The 18,792-nt window shown below is 33.0% G+C and overlaps 1 protein-coding gene across 50 annotated transcripts in view; it reads right to left on the bottom strand.

Annotated features, from left to right (window-relative positions):
- MIPOL1 (mirror-image polydactyly 1) overlaps positions 1–18,792 on the bottom strand; it is a 387,061-nt gene that overhangs the window by 312,677 nt on the left and 55,592 nt on the right. For all 50 annotated transcript variants that reach the window (XM_063596040.1, XM_008957156.6, XM_034937464.4 and 47 more), the window contains 3 exons: positions 4,134–4,365; positions 2,506–2,641; positions 776–881 (listed from right to left, as the gene is read on the bottom strand). In XM_063596040.1, coding sequence (XP_063452110.1) covers positions 776–881; positions 2,506–2,641; positions 4,134–4,365 — 474 coding nt within the window. The remainder of the gene's footprint in view (positions 1–775; positions 882–2,505; positions 2,642–4,133; positions 4,366–18,792) is intronic.

Genomic DNA, 18,792 nt, shown 5'->3' with positions numbered 1-18,792 from the left:
CTCTGAATGCTAATGTCTATTACTCCATGAAATTTCTCTTTCTTTAACATACTAAAACAATGTGAGAGATACATTCACAGTGGCATACACAGATGGAGATCATAGACTATTGTGAATCATTTCATTGCATCTATAACATATCAAAAATATATTTAAAAATTTCTGCTTGCAAAGACCTGTGAGTAAACATAGACTCCAGAATATATTTAAGGTAATCATTCATAATCTGAAAGTTTGGCAACCTTTCACTTTAATCTCAGGGAAAATATTATCTCTATCAGCGTCTACATCATCAGATGAAAACTTATTAATTGCATAAAACAGATTTTTTAATCAAATGTAGGTTTCCATTGGCAATGAATATGTGACTATCTTCATACAAAGGAGAAGTATTTCCTCTCAACGAGCTAAAACAATAAGTGGTATTTGAACTGCTGGTTGAAAGGTAGAGGCACTGGTAATCATTATTTCCCCTTGTTTGTTCAGCCCCTTCCAACAAAACAAACAACCTTTTTGTGATTGGATTGACATGGTGTTAACAATGCATTTAATGCCCAAATCAGTATGAATACAGGTAAAGATCTCACTAATACCAGTACCAGGATGTTAAAGCCACCTATTTTCTAAGCAGCCAAAAAAAAAAAAAAAAAAAAAAAAAAGGAGAGCTTCCCCTCCTTTGGCAAATAAGCCAGTATGCTAGTATTCACCAAGATACATCATATAATAACCTTGTGTGTGATTCTTCAAGCCATGTGTTAATACTCCTCTACTATACCTGCTGTCTTTTCAGCAATTTTAGCTTCTGTTTCTTTCTCTTGGAGTTCCAGCTTAAACTTTAGTTTTCTCTGTTCTTTATCTTCTTTAGCCAATTTCTGCTGAAGCTAAAGCACATTGAAAAAAATCATGGATTCTTATCTGACAAATGTCTTGCAAAAATATAATTAATTTCAAAGTTTTGGGTTTTTTCTTAATTCTTATATTATATTTAACTTCCTAGATAGATAACTCCAGAAAAAAATTTAAAATTTAAGTTATTTATAAAGTAATAATTACCTGTAGTTATATAGAAATTGTAAAAACATCCCAATATACACTTAATTTATGTGTATATGTGCATGAACAGGCAAATTAAATTCAGAGGACCAACATTATTCTTAAAAATAACTACTGCAGTTCAGATGTGGTTGCTCACGCCTGTAATCCCAGCACTTTGGGAGGCCGAGGTGGGCGGATCACCTGAGGTCAGGAGTTTGAGAACAGCCTGGCCAACATGATGAAACCCCGTCTCTACTAAAAATACAAAAAATTAGCTAGGTGTGGTAGCGGGCACCTGTAATCCCAGCTACTCGAGAGGCTGAGGCAGGAGAATTGCTTGAACCCAGGAGGCGGAGGTTGCAGTGGGCTGAGATCGCGCCATTGAACTCCAGCCTGGGCAACAAGAGTGAAACTCCATCTCAAAAATAATAATAATAAAAATGACTACTGCAAAAGCAGTCTCATTCATCCTTTTTTCTTAATGCAAAATATTTGGAAGGGATTTGCCTAATAAAATAACAGATAGCACTGCTTTACAGTTTATCTTAGTAAATCCAATATTCTGAAACAAAATTAAGACAATAATCTTAATATCTGATACAAATCTCCCTTTGAGAATACTACCCCATCATATTCCATTTAAATTGACACTGACACCTGACTCATAATTGGCATGTAATAAATAATTGCTAAATGAAAGTACAGAAAACATCTCATACAGAATCCCTCCACATGTTTTTTTAATTCCTCCCTAGGTTTTTGTCATTTTAGTTGTTTTCCTCCAAACATGATCAACATTCCTAACATCATGCTTCAGTTTGATTAGGTTACACAACTAGAATATTAAAATCAGAGAAGTATGTAGAGGTTAAAAAAAAGAAGACACAGAAAATGCACATTATTTAATAAAATTATTTAATGATCACATGACTATAACTAGAGTAAGAGTCAGAACAGAAGATAAAACATAACGTGACAAATTGGACTGGACAAAATGCAGCAGTATAAGATTAACACAAGGTAAATGACAATATTGCCAAGCCTTGCTACTGAAATGTTTAATTATATGTATTATTGAGGTCAAATATAGGGCATGGATACTAATAAAGAAAAAAAAATTAAGATAGTAACATGAAACCAGTGCATTCTATCTCCCATTCTCTATAATGCTGAAGCAGAGTTTTACTAAAACTTGAATCTTTTTTTTTAAAGATACGTATACAAGGAACCAGGGGCTTATGAAAAAGGAAGTGCTAATGTGGACCAGCAAGGTATGAAATCAAAAAAATGCTTTCATTTTCAACCCCTTAACTCAACCATACCCTGATGGCAAGGTATGGCAAAAACATAAAGCTACTGTTAAATGATTAAAGTGCAAAATAAAACTGAATTATGATGGGCAACAAAGGAAATTTAGAAGATCAACAGCTAAACCCATACTATACAATTATCAGACTTTCCATATTATACCTTTTTATTGCTTGTTCTGAGAATATCCAATTCTTTTAGAAGAAATGCTATTGTCTTCTCTTTATCTGAGTCTGAAGTAACTTGACAAGGAGTCATACATTCATAATGCATATCATTATGTCTATGTTCCATAACGCTGTAATAAAGAAACTGATTAACATTTCAGAGTAAGATAAACTAATTTTTTGACATTTTGTATGCTACTTGAGAACAGTATCAACTTGTAAGCAAACACCATAAAGGAAGGGAAAGGAAAAGAGATGGGCTGTTTTTTTGAAGGCCTTATATTAAATTTGTAAGCATGGGTAAATTTTGGAGTCACTAAGAAGAAATTTAGTGACGGCTGGGACAGTCAGTGCAGCTCTATTTACCATGTACATCTCCTGTTGTAATTATACTAGATATCTCATAATCTGACTTTAGCCCAATCTCTACTATTTACTTTACCCATGTGGTTATAAAATGTTTATCCCTACTTCATTCTTCTGTGCTTCTACTCCTCAATAGGTACTCCAACCTACACCTTAGTAAGAATCTGAAAAAGGGATGGGAACATATCAATACATCTATTTCATTATATGTTACTATCTATTAACATATCTACTGAATAATTTGAAAGTAGAATAAAAGTTCCTATGCAAAAATCTGTTAAAAATAGTATGCTGTAAAATATTATTTTGTCTAGACTGAAAATATATTAGTCACTGAAACTTCTTTTTAAATCTAATAATATTTTTCTAGCACATGACTAATTATCAAAGTTCCTAAATCTCATGGGTAAAAGTATCAGGTATCACAAATTCAAATCCTTTCATGAGCTAGGTAGGCAAGGTTACTGGGTAAAAGCTGAGAAAGTAAAATAATGAGGAATGCAAATGGTAGAGAACAAGGCCCTTTTAAAAGCATCAAATTCATTTAAATGAAAAATAGCGCTAACCCAAACCAAAATGCATGTTTGGGCTTACCTTGTCCTGGAGCTGCCAGTTTTTTACTTTCATGAATGATATGTCATGTATATCAATTTAACAGTTATTTCCAAATACATAAAGAAAGGTCACAGAAAATAATATTGAATAAAATAGAATTAAACCTCACTGTCTTTCTTCAGATGCACTTTGTGCTTTTTCACTTAGTTAACTAGACATATTATATCCATACCATGGAAACAGTAGAAAACCCTGGAAGATTCACCAAGTTCTAATAAGTTTAGAATCAGCCAACACCAAAAAGAAAGAAGGAAAGAGGAAGAAAGGGAAGAAGGGAGGGAGAAAAAGTTCTTCCAATTCTAACTTTCTCTTTTTTTTTTTTTCTTCAGACAATCTTGCTCTGTCACCCAGGCTGGAGTACAGTGGCACAATCTCAGCTCACTGCAACCTCCGCCTCCCAGGTTCAAGCGATTCTCATGACTCAGCCTCCTGAGTAGCTGGGATTACAGGCATGTGCCACCACACCTGGCTGATTTTTGTATTTTCAGTAGAGACAGGGTTTCACCATGTTGGCCAGGCTGGTCTCGAACTCCTGACCTCAAGTGATCCACCCACCTCATCCTCCCAAAGTGCTGAGATTACAGGCATGAGCCACCATGCGTGGCCCCAATTCCTTCTAAATCTAAGGCTGTGAGCACTTACTTGTATTTTTCAGTAGTGCAGTAAACAGACTCATCATCTGGATAAGAACTGATGATCTGAAAATTCGTTGATCTCTGCCCTGGCCATTCTGTGTTCTCACATGTTATTTCATTAACTAATTCAGTGGATTTCCGATGCATACTTTTCTCAGAATTCATAGTCAGTTGCTCATCTGGCTGCGTACTTTTATTTATCCCCGTAGTTTCTTGTTCAAGATAACTGTGGGTTATGTCTGTATTTAAACAAACATGTAACACATGATATATGAAACACCATAACTGCATATTAAATCATTCAGTCAAATAAATATTTTTGGAAACACTCTTATAGCTTTAAACATATAGTTTCTAGTCTTACTCCTACTGTAATCAGATAAGCATTGGGATAAGTTGTAGATAATGGTAAATTTGGTCTCAAATAGGCCAAAAAGAGTTGGGACTTAAGAGTCTGAAGCAGTTGTGGGGCTGTCATGGGGACCTGGGGGCTTTTATAGTTGGCAGTGGTCCATGGACCATCCTTCTTCCTTTTGAAGAAACATGGCACTTCATAAACTGAAGAATGTGGGGCCTAAGAGTTTTTTAAAAATATGTCCCTAGGGGCAATTTTTGTTATTTTGATAATGCTTTCAGTAACTATTTCTGATTGCTTTTCATTTGAGTTACTTACAATGTTATGTTAGTGTTAGAAAGCATGGTCTGTTAATGATATAGAGGCTTTCCTTAGTGCCCGTTTATAAACTTTTGTCATTCAGATTTTGAGAGTTTCATTATACTAATGCCAGCCTATTACAGAAAACTAGCATGGTGACCATCTAATGCAAACCAAGTAAGCATTTTGAGATGTCAAGAATGAACAAGTAATCTTCAGATGTATCTGTTCCTAAAACTGTCAAATTTAAATGGTTGTTTACTAGTTTTATAGTTCTCTTTCTTTGGCTTTAACCTAATGTGAAATTTTGTGATCCCCTGAACTCTTGATAAATTACCACTATTTAACTTGTGACCACACTATCTTCTTCAATCTTAGAGGAGATGCGGAAGCTTCCCAATAAGAGCTTCCTAATAAGAAGACTCTGTGTTGATCCCTCCTGGGTCTTAGTAATTATAACCCCTTGAAGTTTTATTACAATAAATCCATCAATTTCTGACACACTCCAGACTTCCATTCTAAAATTTAATTATAAATGTTTAATATTTTTAAAGAACCCATACTGTGTGACTTGGCTCTATTTCTGGATATTTCTCATTTTGTTCAGTAGTAAAAGCTTTCAGATTTCTATTTCAAAAGGCTCATCAGAAATTTGGAGCCTGCTCTGCAAATCAGACTATCCATACTCTTCTACTGAAAATTTATTTAAAAAAAATGTTTTAGGTCAGGATCTTGCAGTGTTGCCCAGGCTGGCCTCAAACTCCTGGGTTTAAGCAATCCTCCCACCTCAGACTCCCAGTCTGAGAATTTAATTTTACTTTAGAATACACATGGCTGACTTATAAAAATTTTCCTGCCTGTCTTGTTTTTTTGACCAACTATTTTGGCAAGTATGATTCCAGCAAATCAATGTTAAATCCTCTGAAGGCTCTCAATGCTCTCCTCTCTGCCATCCTGCGTTACACTATATTAGTATTCAAACATTTGTATAAAAAGTTTGACTCTTCTAATTTATTTATTCATTAATTTACTGATCGTTCATTGAAAACTTACAGTGTGATATGTCTTGTGGTAGCTACTGGGAAAACAAAGATGAATAAGAAACAAACACTCCACTCAAAGACTCTCTAGTACAGTGAGGATGGCAAACTCATCTAATGATCTGAATACAGTATAATAAGGACTATGCTTGGGCTATGGAGGCCAAATACATACAATATGCTAGACATACTAATGCTCACCTGGAAGACTCTAGGAAGACTTCACAAAGGCATTTGCTCCAAAAAAGGTCAAGTAGGGATATGCGAAGTAGCAAACTGCCAAAGGATAGCCAGAGTTAGATGAAATAAAAAGTTAATAGACTATAAAAATAGGAAGAATAGGAATAGATATAGAGGAGAAGAAATAAATTTAGGAAAAATGAAGAGACATTTCTTGTATTGAAATGACAAGATGTTATAGTCGGAAGAAAATTTCTAAAATCAGTATTAAGGACAAAGTCCAAGGTATGGCTCATCTGGAAATGAGTTGATGAAATAAATTAAAAGTGAACATACTTGGAGTGGAGAAAATCAAAAAGTCAAAGCGCTGAAAGTACCACCTTTGAAGGCATTGAAGTCATCCAGAAAAATGGCAGAAAATGGAGAGAAGAAATGAGAGCCAAACATCAAAGATTTCAATGACTGCAGAAGCAAGCTAAATGAGAAAGCTGACAAAAACTGACATTAGATAATCCTTCATTTGTACCTTTTCATTTTGAAATAATTTGTCTCATAAGAAAGTTGCAAAACAAAGAATTACTGTATGCCCTTTACCTAGACTCCCCAAATATTAACATTTTATCATGCTTGCTTTATTAACCATTCTTTCTATAACTATCTACACAATTTTTTTTTTTTGAGAGGGTCTCGCTCCGTCACCCACGTTGGAGTGCAGTAGCACAATCATGGCTTGCTGCAGCCTTGACCTCCCGGGCTTAAGCAATTTTCCCAACTCAGCCCCCCGAATAGTTGAGACTACAGCTGTGTGCTGTGTTGCCATGCCTCACTAATTTTTTTTTTTCAGAGATGGGGTCTTGCCATGTTGCCCAGGCTGGTCTCAAACTCCTGGGCTCAAGCAATCCTCCTGCCTCTGCCTCCCAAAGTATTGGGATTACAGGCATAAGCCACCATGCCTGACCTTACAATTTTTTTTTTCTGAAACATTAGTGAGTAAGCAACAGGCATGAAACACTTTGACTTTTCAAGACAAATTTTAAGATACTGCTCTATCAGCTTGCATTTTGCCTAATTTTCTTTACCTTATTCATAGCCCAAATTTATTTCTGAAGTAGTACCTTTTCTAACCAAGAGAAGATGAAAGCAGTTAGTAACTCTAAGTTCAGACTTCAGTTATTTTCCCTAACCTCTCCAGCCCAGGAGAAGGATCTTTATGAAGCAATAATGAGACGAAGCTACTAAGAGCTTTAGCTGAGCTTATTTGTATTGCCCCATCACTTTAAAAAGAACTTCATACAGATATATAAACACAAGCCAATAAAATGCCATTAAAGTGAAGCTATTGGTCTGTTTTGCATATTAGTCAATTTAAAAGATAAGACAAATGTTAAACAGAAAGATATTCACTTTCGATTCAAACTCTTATCTCTAGGCAGATGAAAACTTAAACCTAAAACCATCCTGTTGATTCCTCTATCTCTTTCATATGGTTTCAAACGGAAACTCTCTTTAGTAATCCACTTTAGTGTTTAATCAATGTCATTGTTAACTCTTCTAACATTATGACTAACTGAATTAATACTATTCAACTTCATTTATCCATATGGACTTAAAGAATAAACTGTCAATCTCTTCTTCATCATTCAAAAGTTATGAAGTCTGACTTTCTTTTCTCAGAGTTAAACAACAGGAAAAAATGTATGATTACTATCAATCTCTTCATTTGCTTTTCTGTGGGCACACTGTTTTATTTAGACATAACAATTCGACCACTTCAAACCAAATATAATTCCCTACTTTTGCATTTACTGTCTCATACCATCACTACCACATAAAGTTATCCTGCTATCAACTGAAAAATGATATTATGGATTACTACTAGGTATTACCCTAAAATGCCACCTACTGCTATTGCTAGACAGTTTATTCATCTAGGCATAGAATCTTAGTACTTAATACATCTGCATAGACCAGCTGCATTGTATGCTTTGAGGATCCTGTATCTCTCTAGTGACTTTCATGCTGTTTCCAATGAACCATTTTCATGATCTAATGAATTATTGCTTGCTTCTGGAGGTGTCAGTATTGTTAACTGTCTCAATGCTAATGCTGTTGTTAAACCCTCAATTCCTTAGTCTGGAAAGTTAACAGTGTTACAATATCATTGCCTATTCTAGGAAAGAAAGCTTTGAGATTCCCTTTGAGTTCAATTCTTCAGATAATTATACATTTTTAAATATATACTATACTCAGATTGATGCTACCCAATAAATCATGACTCATTGCCAAAAGTAACTATTATTTAATGACCACTATACAGAAGTGAGGCAGTGGCTAGAATCAAATAGGGATTCTTAGAGGCTGGGAAATTCTGTTCTGCCTGGCTTTGTAAATAGTTTGTGACAACTGGTATCTGTGTAAACGGATTTGATGGTCCCCTGGGGGGGTCAATACTGTTTACAGAGCTGTTTCTTCAGAGTGGTTGAGCTAGAATTGTCTCTAGGGTTCCTACTGGGGTTACTCAGAATAGCAACATCCCAGCTACCTGGGAGCTCAGAGACAGGAAAGAGAAAGGGTGGATAGAAGTATTAGGGGCAAATACATTCAAATAAATGGATTGCCTGCCTCTTAAGATGAAGGTGCTACTTAGTGCATATATATCTGAAATGAACATAGTAAAAGCAGTTTGTTAATGTGCTCCCTGATACTTGATAACATAACTTCACTATTTCTGTAAATTCTGTCTTTTGGGGGGTGAGAAAAGAAGGTTACACCTTAGCATCTGATTTTATAAATATAAAAAGAACCAAATCGCATGCTTTAATGCTTCTTTCCTTCCTATATGGTCCATCACCATATTATATAAAAACATCAAAATATAAGACTTCCTTTTCCTATTGGAGTGTAAATTTGATGTGATGATGGAATTTCTACAGTAGTTCCACATTTTAAACAAAAGATGTCTTTTTTCGATGGGTAAAAACTTTTTTTTTAATGAACATTAGTTTTGAAATAATCAGAACAATGCCGACTAGTGATTGCTCCCAATGACTTCTACAAATTCCTTAAGTAATTTAAATATAGTATATACTTTCTTTGTCTCCGTGTGCACAAATAATATTTATTTCCATTACTAAATATTTCCAACTATGCTTCCCTTTTCTGTGGAATAGAGGGTTAGCTTTCCACAGAGATGCATATTATATGTGCTCCCCCACAACATCTAGGCAATACAGATGCATATTATATGTGTTTTTCCCCCCACATAACATTATCAGGAACTTCTATAACATTATAGTAGATCTGCCTAATACGTGTGTACAAGATAAAAGTTTAGACCATCCAAGTGCTCTAACCACTACACCACTGATATATTTAGACCTTCCAAGCAGAACCACAGTCAGTGCATGGATTCTGAAGACAGACTACAAGGTTTGAATTCTGGCTCCACAATATAGCTGTACAACCTTTAGCAAAATATTTAACCTTTCATCAATTTTCTTAGCAGTAAAGAGTAAAAATGATAGCATCTACCTCAAAAAAATGATAAGAGAATTAAACTAAGTTACATAAATCTTTTAGAAAAGTGTTAGCACAAAATATACAATAAATATTAGCTACTATTATCTTTAGAATCTGCTTTGCTAAAAGCTAGCTTCTCTATTTTGATTTCTCTCACCTTTCTGTGAGATAACATCACCATCTTGGGACCATATTCAAACTTACAATTCAAATTTATATCTTTAATTTCTCTCAAATTTTAAGAAAAGCAAGAAAAGTATCTATTTTCCTAGTTATTTTCTAGTTTTCATATTTTAAATTTTCTCAATTTCCTGAACAAATTTATTTGATGATCAATAGTCAGCATATAGTTGCACAGCTAAAATCAGTACAGCTGCCCTAATCAACCAAGTTGTTATCTAAACATTTACTTTTTCTTCCAGGAAATGTTAGCAACTATGGGGAAAAAATCTCTCAGAAATACTAATGTATCTAATACTTTCTCTTTTTTTTTTCTTTTTCTCTTTTCTTTTGGCCCAAATAATCTTATTCTGTTAACAATTGTATGTAATTCTTCTAAAATATCAGAAGACATGGAAATGAAAAATTAATAGAATGCCACCTAATTCAATGAGAAACATAAACACAAAGAGAAAATACTTAAGATGGTTAAAACTTGTAATTAATACATAATGGTTTAATAAAGTTTGTATCAGATTATAAAACTAATACATTACAGAAATAATACAACTTTGAAATTTAGAAATCTTGACATTCAGGAAAGATTCTGAGAAAATTCACCGTCAAAGAAAGAAAATTAACAGTAAATTCAATCCCATGGCAGGAAAACAAGAAATTTAAATAACATACTTCTATGTTATTAATTACAATCTGTTATTAATTACATATTCTATGATATTAATTACAATCAGGATCACAGCTGGTAGACCACAGGCTCCTATCTTCCTGAGAATCTAATTTAGGAGTCACAGGAAATTAGGTAACTTAGCTTAAAAAATGGAAACTTTTTACATGAATACCATATACTAGCTCTCTCAGGGCTTTTAAAATTTGTATTTTGGCTTCAACAGTCATAAAATAAAGTCATAATTTGACTTTCATTGGTCTACATAATTAATAACCTCTATCTGTGCTTTAAACAAACTTGCCAACATACTTTTAGATTGTTTCTACAAACAGCATAAATGAAATTATAAGATAATCTTTCTGTTTCATCTGTTTTTCAATATCACCACCAAGTTAATTACGAACCACAACTATGTAATTATTCTTCTATAATGTGTTCAACAACATTACATTAGCAACTATGTCCAACCACATTATAGAAGAATAGAGAATAGTTACACAGATGTGGTTTCTACAGTTCACAGCCTTCTCATCTATGTGTGTCTCCCTTTCTAGACTGTAAGCTCCCTAATATACTCATCTTCCTAAAATATACTGGAACAAAACAGTGGATATATTAGGTCTTTCATTAAATGAAATGAAATGAATCAATGAAAGGAGATACTAAATTAGGTTTCCTTTTTTTTTTTTTTTTTTTATTTTTTAGATGAGATCTCACTATGTTGCCCAGACTGGTCTCTCAAACTCCTGAGCTCAAGCAATCCTCCCACCTTGGCCTTCCAAAGTGCTGGGGTTACAGGTGTAAGCTAACGCATCTGGCCAGAAATACTGAATTAGAAAATCAGCTAAAGAATATACGGAGAGCAAACAAGTATTGAAAATGAGTACTTTATTCAACACTTATTAAGTACCAACACAGTGCCAGGTGCTGTGTAGGATGTAAAGGTAAATTAAAAACTCTATCTGCTCTCAGGGTAAATGACAAAGAATGAGGGAGGCAGACAATATGAATAACCTTTGCAAACAAGTAAAGAAAAGGTTGGTGGCAGAATGAGGTAGTCCCAGTGATATGTTTAATCATATAGATCAACACTATCCAAAAGATATATTGTTCAAATTGCTTATACAATTTTTAATTTTCTCATAAGCTCATCAAACAAGAAATAATGAGTAATATTATATTTCTCAAATATGACCATTTCAACATGTAGTATTAAAAAATTGCTTTGAGAAATTTACATTCTTTTTTGTACTATAATTACAGCAAATCTCAGTTTTGACTACCCAGATTTTAAGTGCTCAGTAGCCACATGGTGCCCATAGCTACCACATTGGAAAGCACAGACAGTGATTTCTTATGGTTTTTTTTTGTTTTTTTTTAAGACAGGGTCTCACTCTGTCACTCAGACTAGAGTGAGGTGGCACCATCATGGCTCACTACAGCCTCAACCTTCTAGGCTCAGGCGATCCTCTAGCTTCAGCCTCCAGAGTAGCTAACACCACAGGCATGTACCACCACAGCTGGCTAATTTGTTTTTATTATTTGTAGAGACAAGGTCTCCCCTATGTTGCCCAGGCTGGTCTCGAACTCCTGGGCTCAGGTGATCTCAGGTCGATCCCATCTCAGCCTCCCAAAGTGCTGGGATTATAGGTGTGAGCCACTGTCCCCAGTGCATATGTAATTCTTAATAAGGTATATTGTACACATATTGAAGAGAAGTCAAAAACATATTGAATGGTAAAGGCTACGTGTAGCTATAAGATACTGAAATAAGCTTTTATTAAGGCTGAAAAACCAGATAATCACTAAATCTGTCAATATCACATAACTCATTCATTTGGACATTAGAGTTGGAGATACAAAATAAACTGCATCCTTTATACTCCTACACATGGTTATATTTAGATAAACACACACGCCAAAAAGAAGTGGTGAGATTATTTTACCTTAGATACAACAATTCAATGACTTGATGTACCATGTTTCAAACTATCTATTGGCTATTCATGAAAATTCTTTTACTGAAATTTTATTCTTTTTTTTTTCAGATAAAACAGCTATTTAAAGTGGTGATGCTACAAATTTTTTTTAAGTTTTTGTTTGTTTCACCAAGTCTGAAGTAGTCACGAATGAATCAATATTCAACCTATTGAGGAAAAGTTCCGATTTCTTTGTATGAACTATTTAAAGTACGTAAGTATTTTGTGAAATTCTATCATATGTTTAAGCTTTTAAATTTCAACATCCTTCACCATATGAAGGCAATGAGCACAATATAATAGCGTAATATCCTACAGCTTAGGCTATATAATTAACTTATAAATCACATAAATTTAGGGTTTGTACAACTTCTATTACAAATGTTAAAAACACTACAAATATTATTTAGGCTGAAATGATTGTGAAAACTATCCTAAAATTTGATTAACATAACTCTTTTTGTTGTTCCCCAGTGATATGAGCTATTTGGCTATTTGTAATATATTTGTAACCTTTTCAGCCTTTCTCAAAATTTCTTATTATTAGAATAATTTGTATAAGTTAATTAAAAACATGAGTGAACTGGAAAAGTCCTGGAAATTTCTACAACTGCAATAAAATAGGTTTAATAATTATGTATTTTTTGTTTGTTAAGAATGAAGACATACCAATTGTGAATTCAACAATTTCATAAATAATCTATAAAAGATAAATTTTCCAATAATAAAGAGGAAAAAACAAACTTTCTTTATCTGTGCCACTCATTTTGTTTAAGAATATATTTAGATTTGGAAAACAAAATAGAAGAATCACCAGTCAGATACTAAGCGGGAATCACTGAAACACAATGTTAGTTCTAATGGATGGATGATTGTGTTTGGTCTTTTGAAACTTTGAAGTATAGGTAAGTCTTGATCACACAAATTAATAAATCCTAAAGCTGGAGTTAACAATAACCATTACACCCAAATTCTGCAGCTTAGCCCAGCCAATTTTTCAAAAGGTCAGGTTGTGAACTGGAGAAGATCAGGGAGGTCCACCGCATAGCTTTGTTGCCAGGCATCTCTCGTCTGGATTGTTGCAGGCATTTATTAGTATTCGTCAGCAGACTCAACAAAGCAAACAAGAAATTCAAGCACGAATAATAAAATGAAATGCTGCTATATAACCCTTTGTCATTCAGCAAATATGGGACTTTTTAGCTACATTGTTCCTAAACCTGGGTTACTACTTTAATTTTTCTCCACAGCGCTGACTGAATGAGTATGCATGTGTGTTAAATGCAGAGCTCCCCTAACAACTGCAGGACTGCCATTTAATCTGTTGGTAGATGGACCATTTCCTGTGGGAACCCTAGCTATGATTTCCAGATCCACCAAATAAATCTCAGATTAAGATTCCAAATGAAACCTGCCTTTGGCAGATAAAAAATGTCAAGATGGATATAAACAGTAAAATTATAAATTATCTAGGTGTTGCATGACAAACCAATGCTCAATTTTTTTTGTTGACATGTGCCCAGATATCAAAACTATATGAGACATTCATCAAATGTCACACTTTCATAATATTGGAGGCATCATTAAAACTGTTTGACTAAGGACCTCAAAGTGTTTAAGCAGTAGCTCAAAAGTATATTTGTGCAAAGTAGAAGAATAAATTTACATATCAGCAGCAGCTCATAAGGGATGGGTAAATATTCTGTTTATCTCTCATTGTAATTCAGGTTACTTTAAATACAAGGTTTTAGGAAATCATTATACTCTATATGGCATCATTACATAACTTTCTATGTAAATGATATATTTTATTCAAATTCCGCATTTGTTTCTCAAACACACACACACACACACACACACACAAAACAAAACCAAAAAACCCAAAAAACAAAAAGAAAAACATGAAAGGAAAAGGTAAGACTGCTATTTCATTAATCAACTGTAACTGCTAAACTAGTCCCTTGTTAGTTACACTACAGCATCATCAGCCCCTTGTTAAGAGTTAGCATTTTAAACTTTTCAAAAAAGCATTAAGTACTTGAAACAAAAAAATAAAGCCTCAGAAAAGTAAATTTGTTTTTTGGTAATGTGTTCATTTCAAATGACTCGGGGGAGGGGCAGAGACTTTTTAAAAAAATAATAAAGGGTCAATATAGAACATCATGGAAAGCAAAAGTCCTATTAAAAATGCAGAGGAAGTCTCTGATGCTGGTTTCTACTGCATTCTCAAGAGATCAAAGACTGCTTTTTTAATGAAAAAAATTTTTTGTCATCTTCTTACCTGGGCTAGTGCAGCCTTGTCCTAATCTTTAACTCTATACTGGTTGATTATAAAATATAAGCAATGAAGTTTTCCAAAAGGAAACAGATTTGCTGAACTGTAATCATTACTTTTTTTAACTTTAAACTCTTAAAAGCAATTGAGTAAAATAGCTTCAGTGACTCCAAATTTGCAACATTTGGTTTTCTGATAAACATTAAAAAATCATCTCATCTACTTAAAATAGAAATTCTTTCAAATTATAACTTCTTTCCACTTTTATAATAATTCATGGAAAGGACACAGAATATCCATACTCCATATTCCAAATCTTAGGGTTTGTACACAGGCCTGAAACCTTAAGGACTACATATTTGTTCTGTCTTCCCTTATCATATTTCTTTCTTCCAAAACTTGTTGTTGGTTCAAGGAAACTAATGCTAAATGAACCATACCTACCCTAATCTGCTAGGGATTAATATTAATCTGAAAATTTTGAATTTTCTGGAGTGGGGAGAACATTAATTAAAGAAAGAAATAATGGTATCTTGTGCTTGAATGTGATTATATTTCTATACTAAAACTGTTCATATCAATGAACATTGTTAACTGTGTTAATTTTACAGTGTATCAAATTATCTTGGTACAGACAGCAAAACTGTATTTAAAAGGAGCATTTAATTGTCAATTTTTAAAATATCGAGTAGCAAAAACATTGTTTCTACACAAGTATAATTTTATCAATACAAATCCATCAGTTTGTATTGTTCACCCATCAGCATCCTAATATTATAGTGCTAAATGGTTATATGTAAAAACTAGAATCTGTCAAAAAATAAATATAAAAGTTTAAATACAATTTTTGAAAATAATTACTTCTTAGTTTGCATCTTTTCAACACAATTTTACCATATGGCAAAGTATTATCAATTTCATCCAAAAGCTACAGATAAGAATATTTTTAATTCAATCATTTACACTATAGTCTACTTAATTTCAAAATTTTGAAGCTTGACTTGCTCTAAATTTGTTTTTTCATATTCCCTAAAATAAGCAGAACACAAAGAAAAACTGTATCTGAAATTCTCCCAAAAAGATAATAACGTCCTACATGACAGGTTGTTTTGATTCGAATAAAACCAAAACACTAAAAGTTGAAGTATTTGGTGAACTCCTCCAAAAGATTTTTATTCTACTACTACAAATTTATTTACATCCAAAGAGTAGTAAGTAAATGTACATAAAATATATAATTTCATCATTTAAGAAACTTTTAAAAAACGTATTTAAAATACCTTTAAGTCCAGGAAGTCACATTAGTTCTACCCTATAGTCAACCTGGACCAACCCTCTAAAGGGCCTTCAATTCAGTCTACATACCAATGTATATTGATCCAGGTCTCCTAAATCAACAAAATGCCAATGCACACTCAGATCTTTATATTAATCATACTACGGAGGCCACACAGTCATCTGAAATATGACAAGCTGAAATTCTCATGTGTAGAAAATTAAAGATTCAGTAATGTTACGTTAAGCTGCATGTTGTAAATATGTGTTACAAGAGGTGTTCTGGCATGAAAGGCCATAACCAGAAATAAATGAGGATTTTTAGCAAAGATTTGTTCAGAATCTTAAGCATGGAGAATTTAAAACAAAGAAAAATCTTTTGACAAAATCAAGTCATTGTTTTCTATTTCAAAGAAAAAAATCTTGTTTTCATGACCACAAATAAATTTGAAAGAATTTGCATATTTAAAGTAGAGTTTGTATTTCCTTAACCTAAAGAAACAGACTCACAAGTTCTACAAAGAGGATCATACCAACAGAATAGAAACGGGGGAGAAAAGGTCCTATTAAAAGGGAAATTTACCATTTTTCATGCTCATTCTTCCTAGAAACGATCATTTCTATAAAATGCAGGAACCAAAGATTTAAGAATTCTGCATGAAGAGTACAGTGTGAACTGATTTAAAACATTATAAATTAGTAAAAACAGAAAAAAGAGAAAGAAATAAAGAGAAAGAAGAAATCCTATTAGCTCACAAATTTTCCCCCTACTAAGAATTTATGGATTAGTTCACTGGTTGTAACAAATGTACAACTGTGGTAGAGAATAGGCAGAGACAGAGGTTGGGTGTTTGTGGGGGTAGGGATGTATGGGAACACTCTGTACTTTCAACTTAATTTTACTGTAAATCTAAAAGTGTTCTGAAAGATAAACTCTATTTTTTAAACTGCCAAAACATAATTTAAAAAATAATTTGTGGCATAAACTCACCAACATGAACTATTCATATTAGAAATTATGAATCTTAAAAGGGTTCATAACAAATGTCATAACCAGTTAGAAAACTAAGTTGCCCTTGTAAACATTTTTTGTTTTTTCATTCCATTTTTCTACTCAGTCCAAGAGTATTAACAGAATCATTCACATCAAGCTTAAAAAGCAAAGAATTCCAGAATCGTATTTAATAAACTTATTTATATTAAAGGAAATTTTTTAAAATAAAAGACTATAACCTCAATCATTCTTCTAAGAGTAGCCTCAGCATCTCCTCAGGAAATGAATCAATCCTTGCTGGCCAGCTGCCAGTATTCCTAAAACCACTCTCTCAAATATTCTAGATGGTCATGTGTGAGAAGCTACTAGCACTCTATTAAGCTAGGTCCTATGGAGATAAGTAGTAAATTTAATCAGATCTCAGACATGTTCTTCTTTTAACCCCCAATGGCACATGGAAAATTTTTTAAATGCAATCTTAAATCCACACTTGCCAAAAGGAAAAGACACATAAAAATACTCTGTGATGCCACTAATCTGGAGATTTTTATTGCAACTGGAATTTCAATACAGACGAAAATAGATTTTATCCTAAATGAATATTATTAATTATATACTATAATCTATCAAATATACTAACTATAAGCATACCATTTTGAAAATTAAAGTTCCAGTGATATTCTGAACATTGTATTAGAAGAAAATAGACTCCTTAAAATACTATTACAATCATTTCAAATACTATTAAGGATTCATAATACTTTTGAAACTCAGTAGAATGTACCTTCCATAGCTAGAAGGAATAAGAAAGACAATCACCACGATTTACTTAAAAGTCCTCTAAATTTGTCAACCACCTTTGTTTTAATTTTTTTTATTTTATGTATTTATTTATTTATTTTAGCATCTGTAACCTACCACCATCACACTGGTGGAAAGAATTACTCTGGTATGTGAAATACAGATTAAATAAATTCATTTCCTGTTTCAGACATTGTAGTAGGGACTTTACATATAGCATTCCTCATCTTCGCAATGGTCCTAACTAGATTATCTCTCTATTTCATATAAAAGAAAATTCAAGCTTACAAAGATTTATGAAACTTGTACCCAAATCCAAGTAGGTAGTAAGTGAAAGATTTAAAAACTGAAACTTATGTTTAGCTCCAAACCTGTGTTCTTTCCACCATAACATTTTACTGACATTATTAAAAGTATTGGTTTTCCAACACAGTCTTCTTTCTACTTTAAAATATAGGCAATAAGCTAAAACCACTAACTGTATTTCTTCTTCATGAAAAATATACCATTACTTACTAGAAAGCCAATTATTAAAATTTAAGTCCTGTAATTTAATACAGAATGATTAGTTATCTAGACATTTTCAAAACCTTTAATTTCAAGGAGTATATAATCATAATGTCTAGGAAATCGCTTTTTTTCTACCAGCTTATCTTGCTGGTAGCAATGAATGTCCATTCTAAGCAATTTGTCATTTCCTTCTTCTCCGCCTTAAACATAAAATAGTTTATAAAAGTGATATGAGATTCTACAATCATATTTTAGTCATAATGATCAACAACATTTAAAAGCATCAATGATGTTTTCCTACAGTGGTTCTTCAGTGTCTACATTTACAAATTGTCTGCAAATCATGGAATAGTTTTAGTTATAATTCAATTACAGAATTGCAGACAGACAAAAGGTAAAACAGAATATGTACTTTGTGAACAGAGAGAAAGATAAATGAATCAATAATACAAGAGGTTGATGGTGGCACACAGGTTCAAAATGCCAAGGACAAATAAACATTATTCTGACTCAACAAGAAACTACCAAACCACTTGCAAGTTACCTTTCGTTAAGTTTCATTTATTTAAAAAAAATTTGTGTTACTGTGTT

Source organism: Pan paniscus, chromosome 15, assembly GCF_029289425.2.
Source record: "Pan paniscus chromosome 15, NHGRI_mPanPan1-v2.0_pri, whole genome shotgun sequence".
Taxonomy (NCBI): domain Eukaryota; kingdom Metazoa; phylum Chordata; class Mammalia; order Primates; family Hominidae; genus Pan; species Pan paniscus.
The sequence above is the reverse complement of the archived record's forward strand: the minus strand, read 5'-3'. Positions and strand labels throughout refer to the sequence as shown.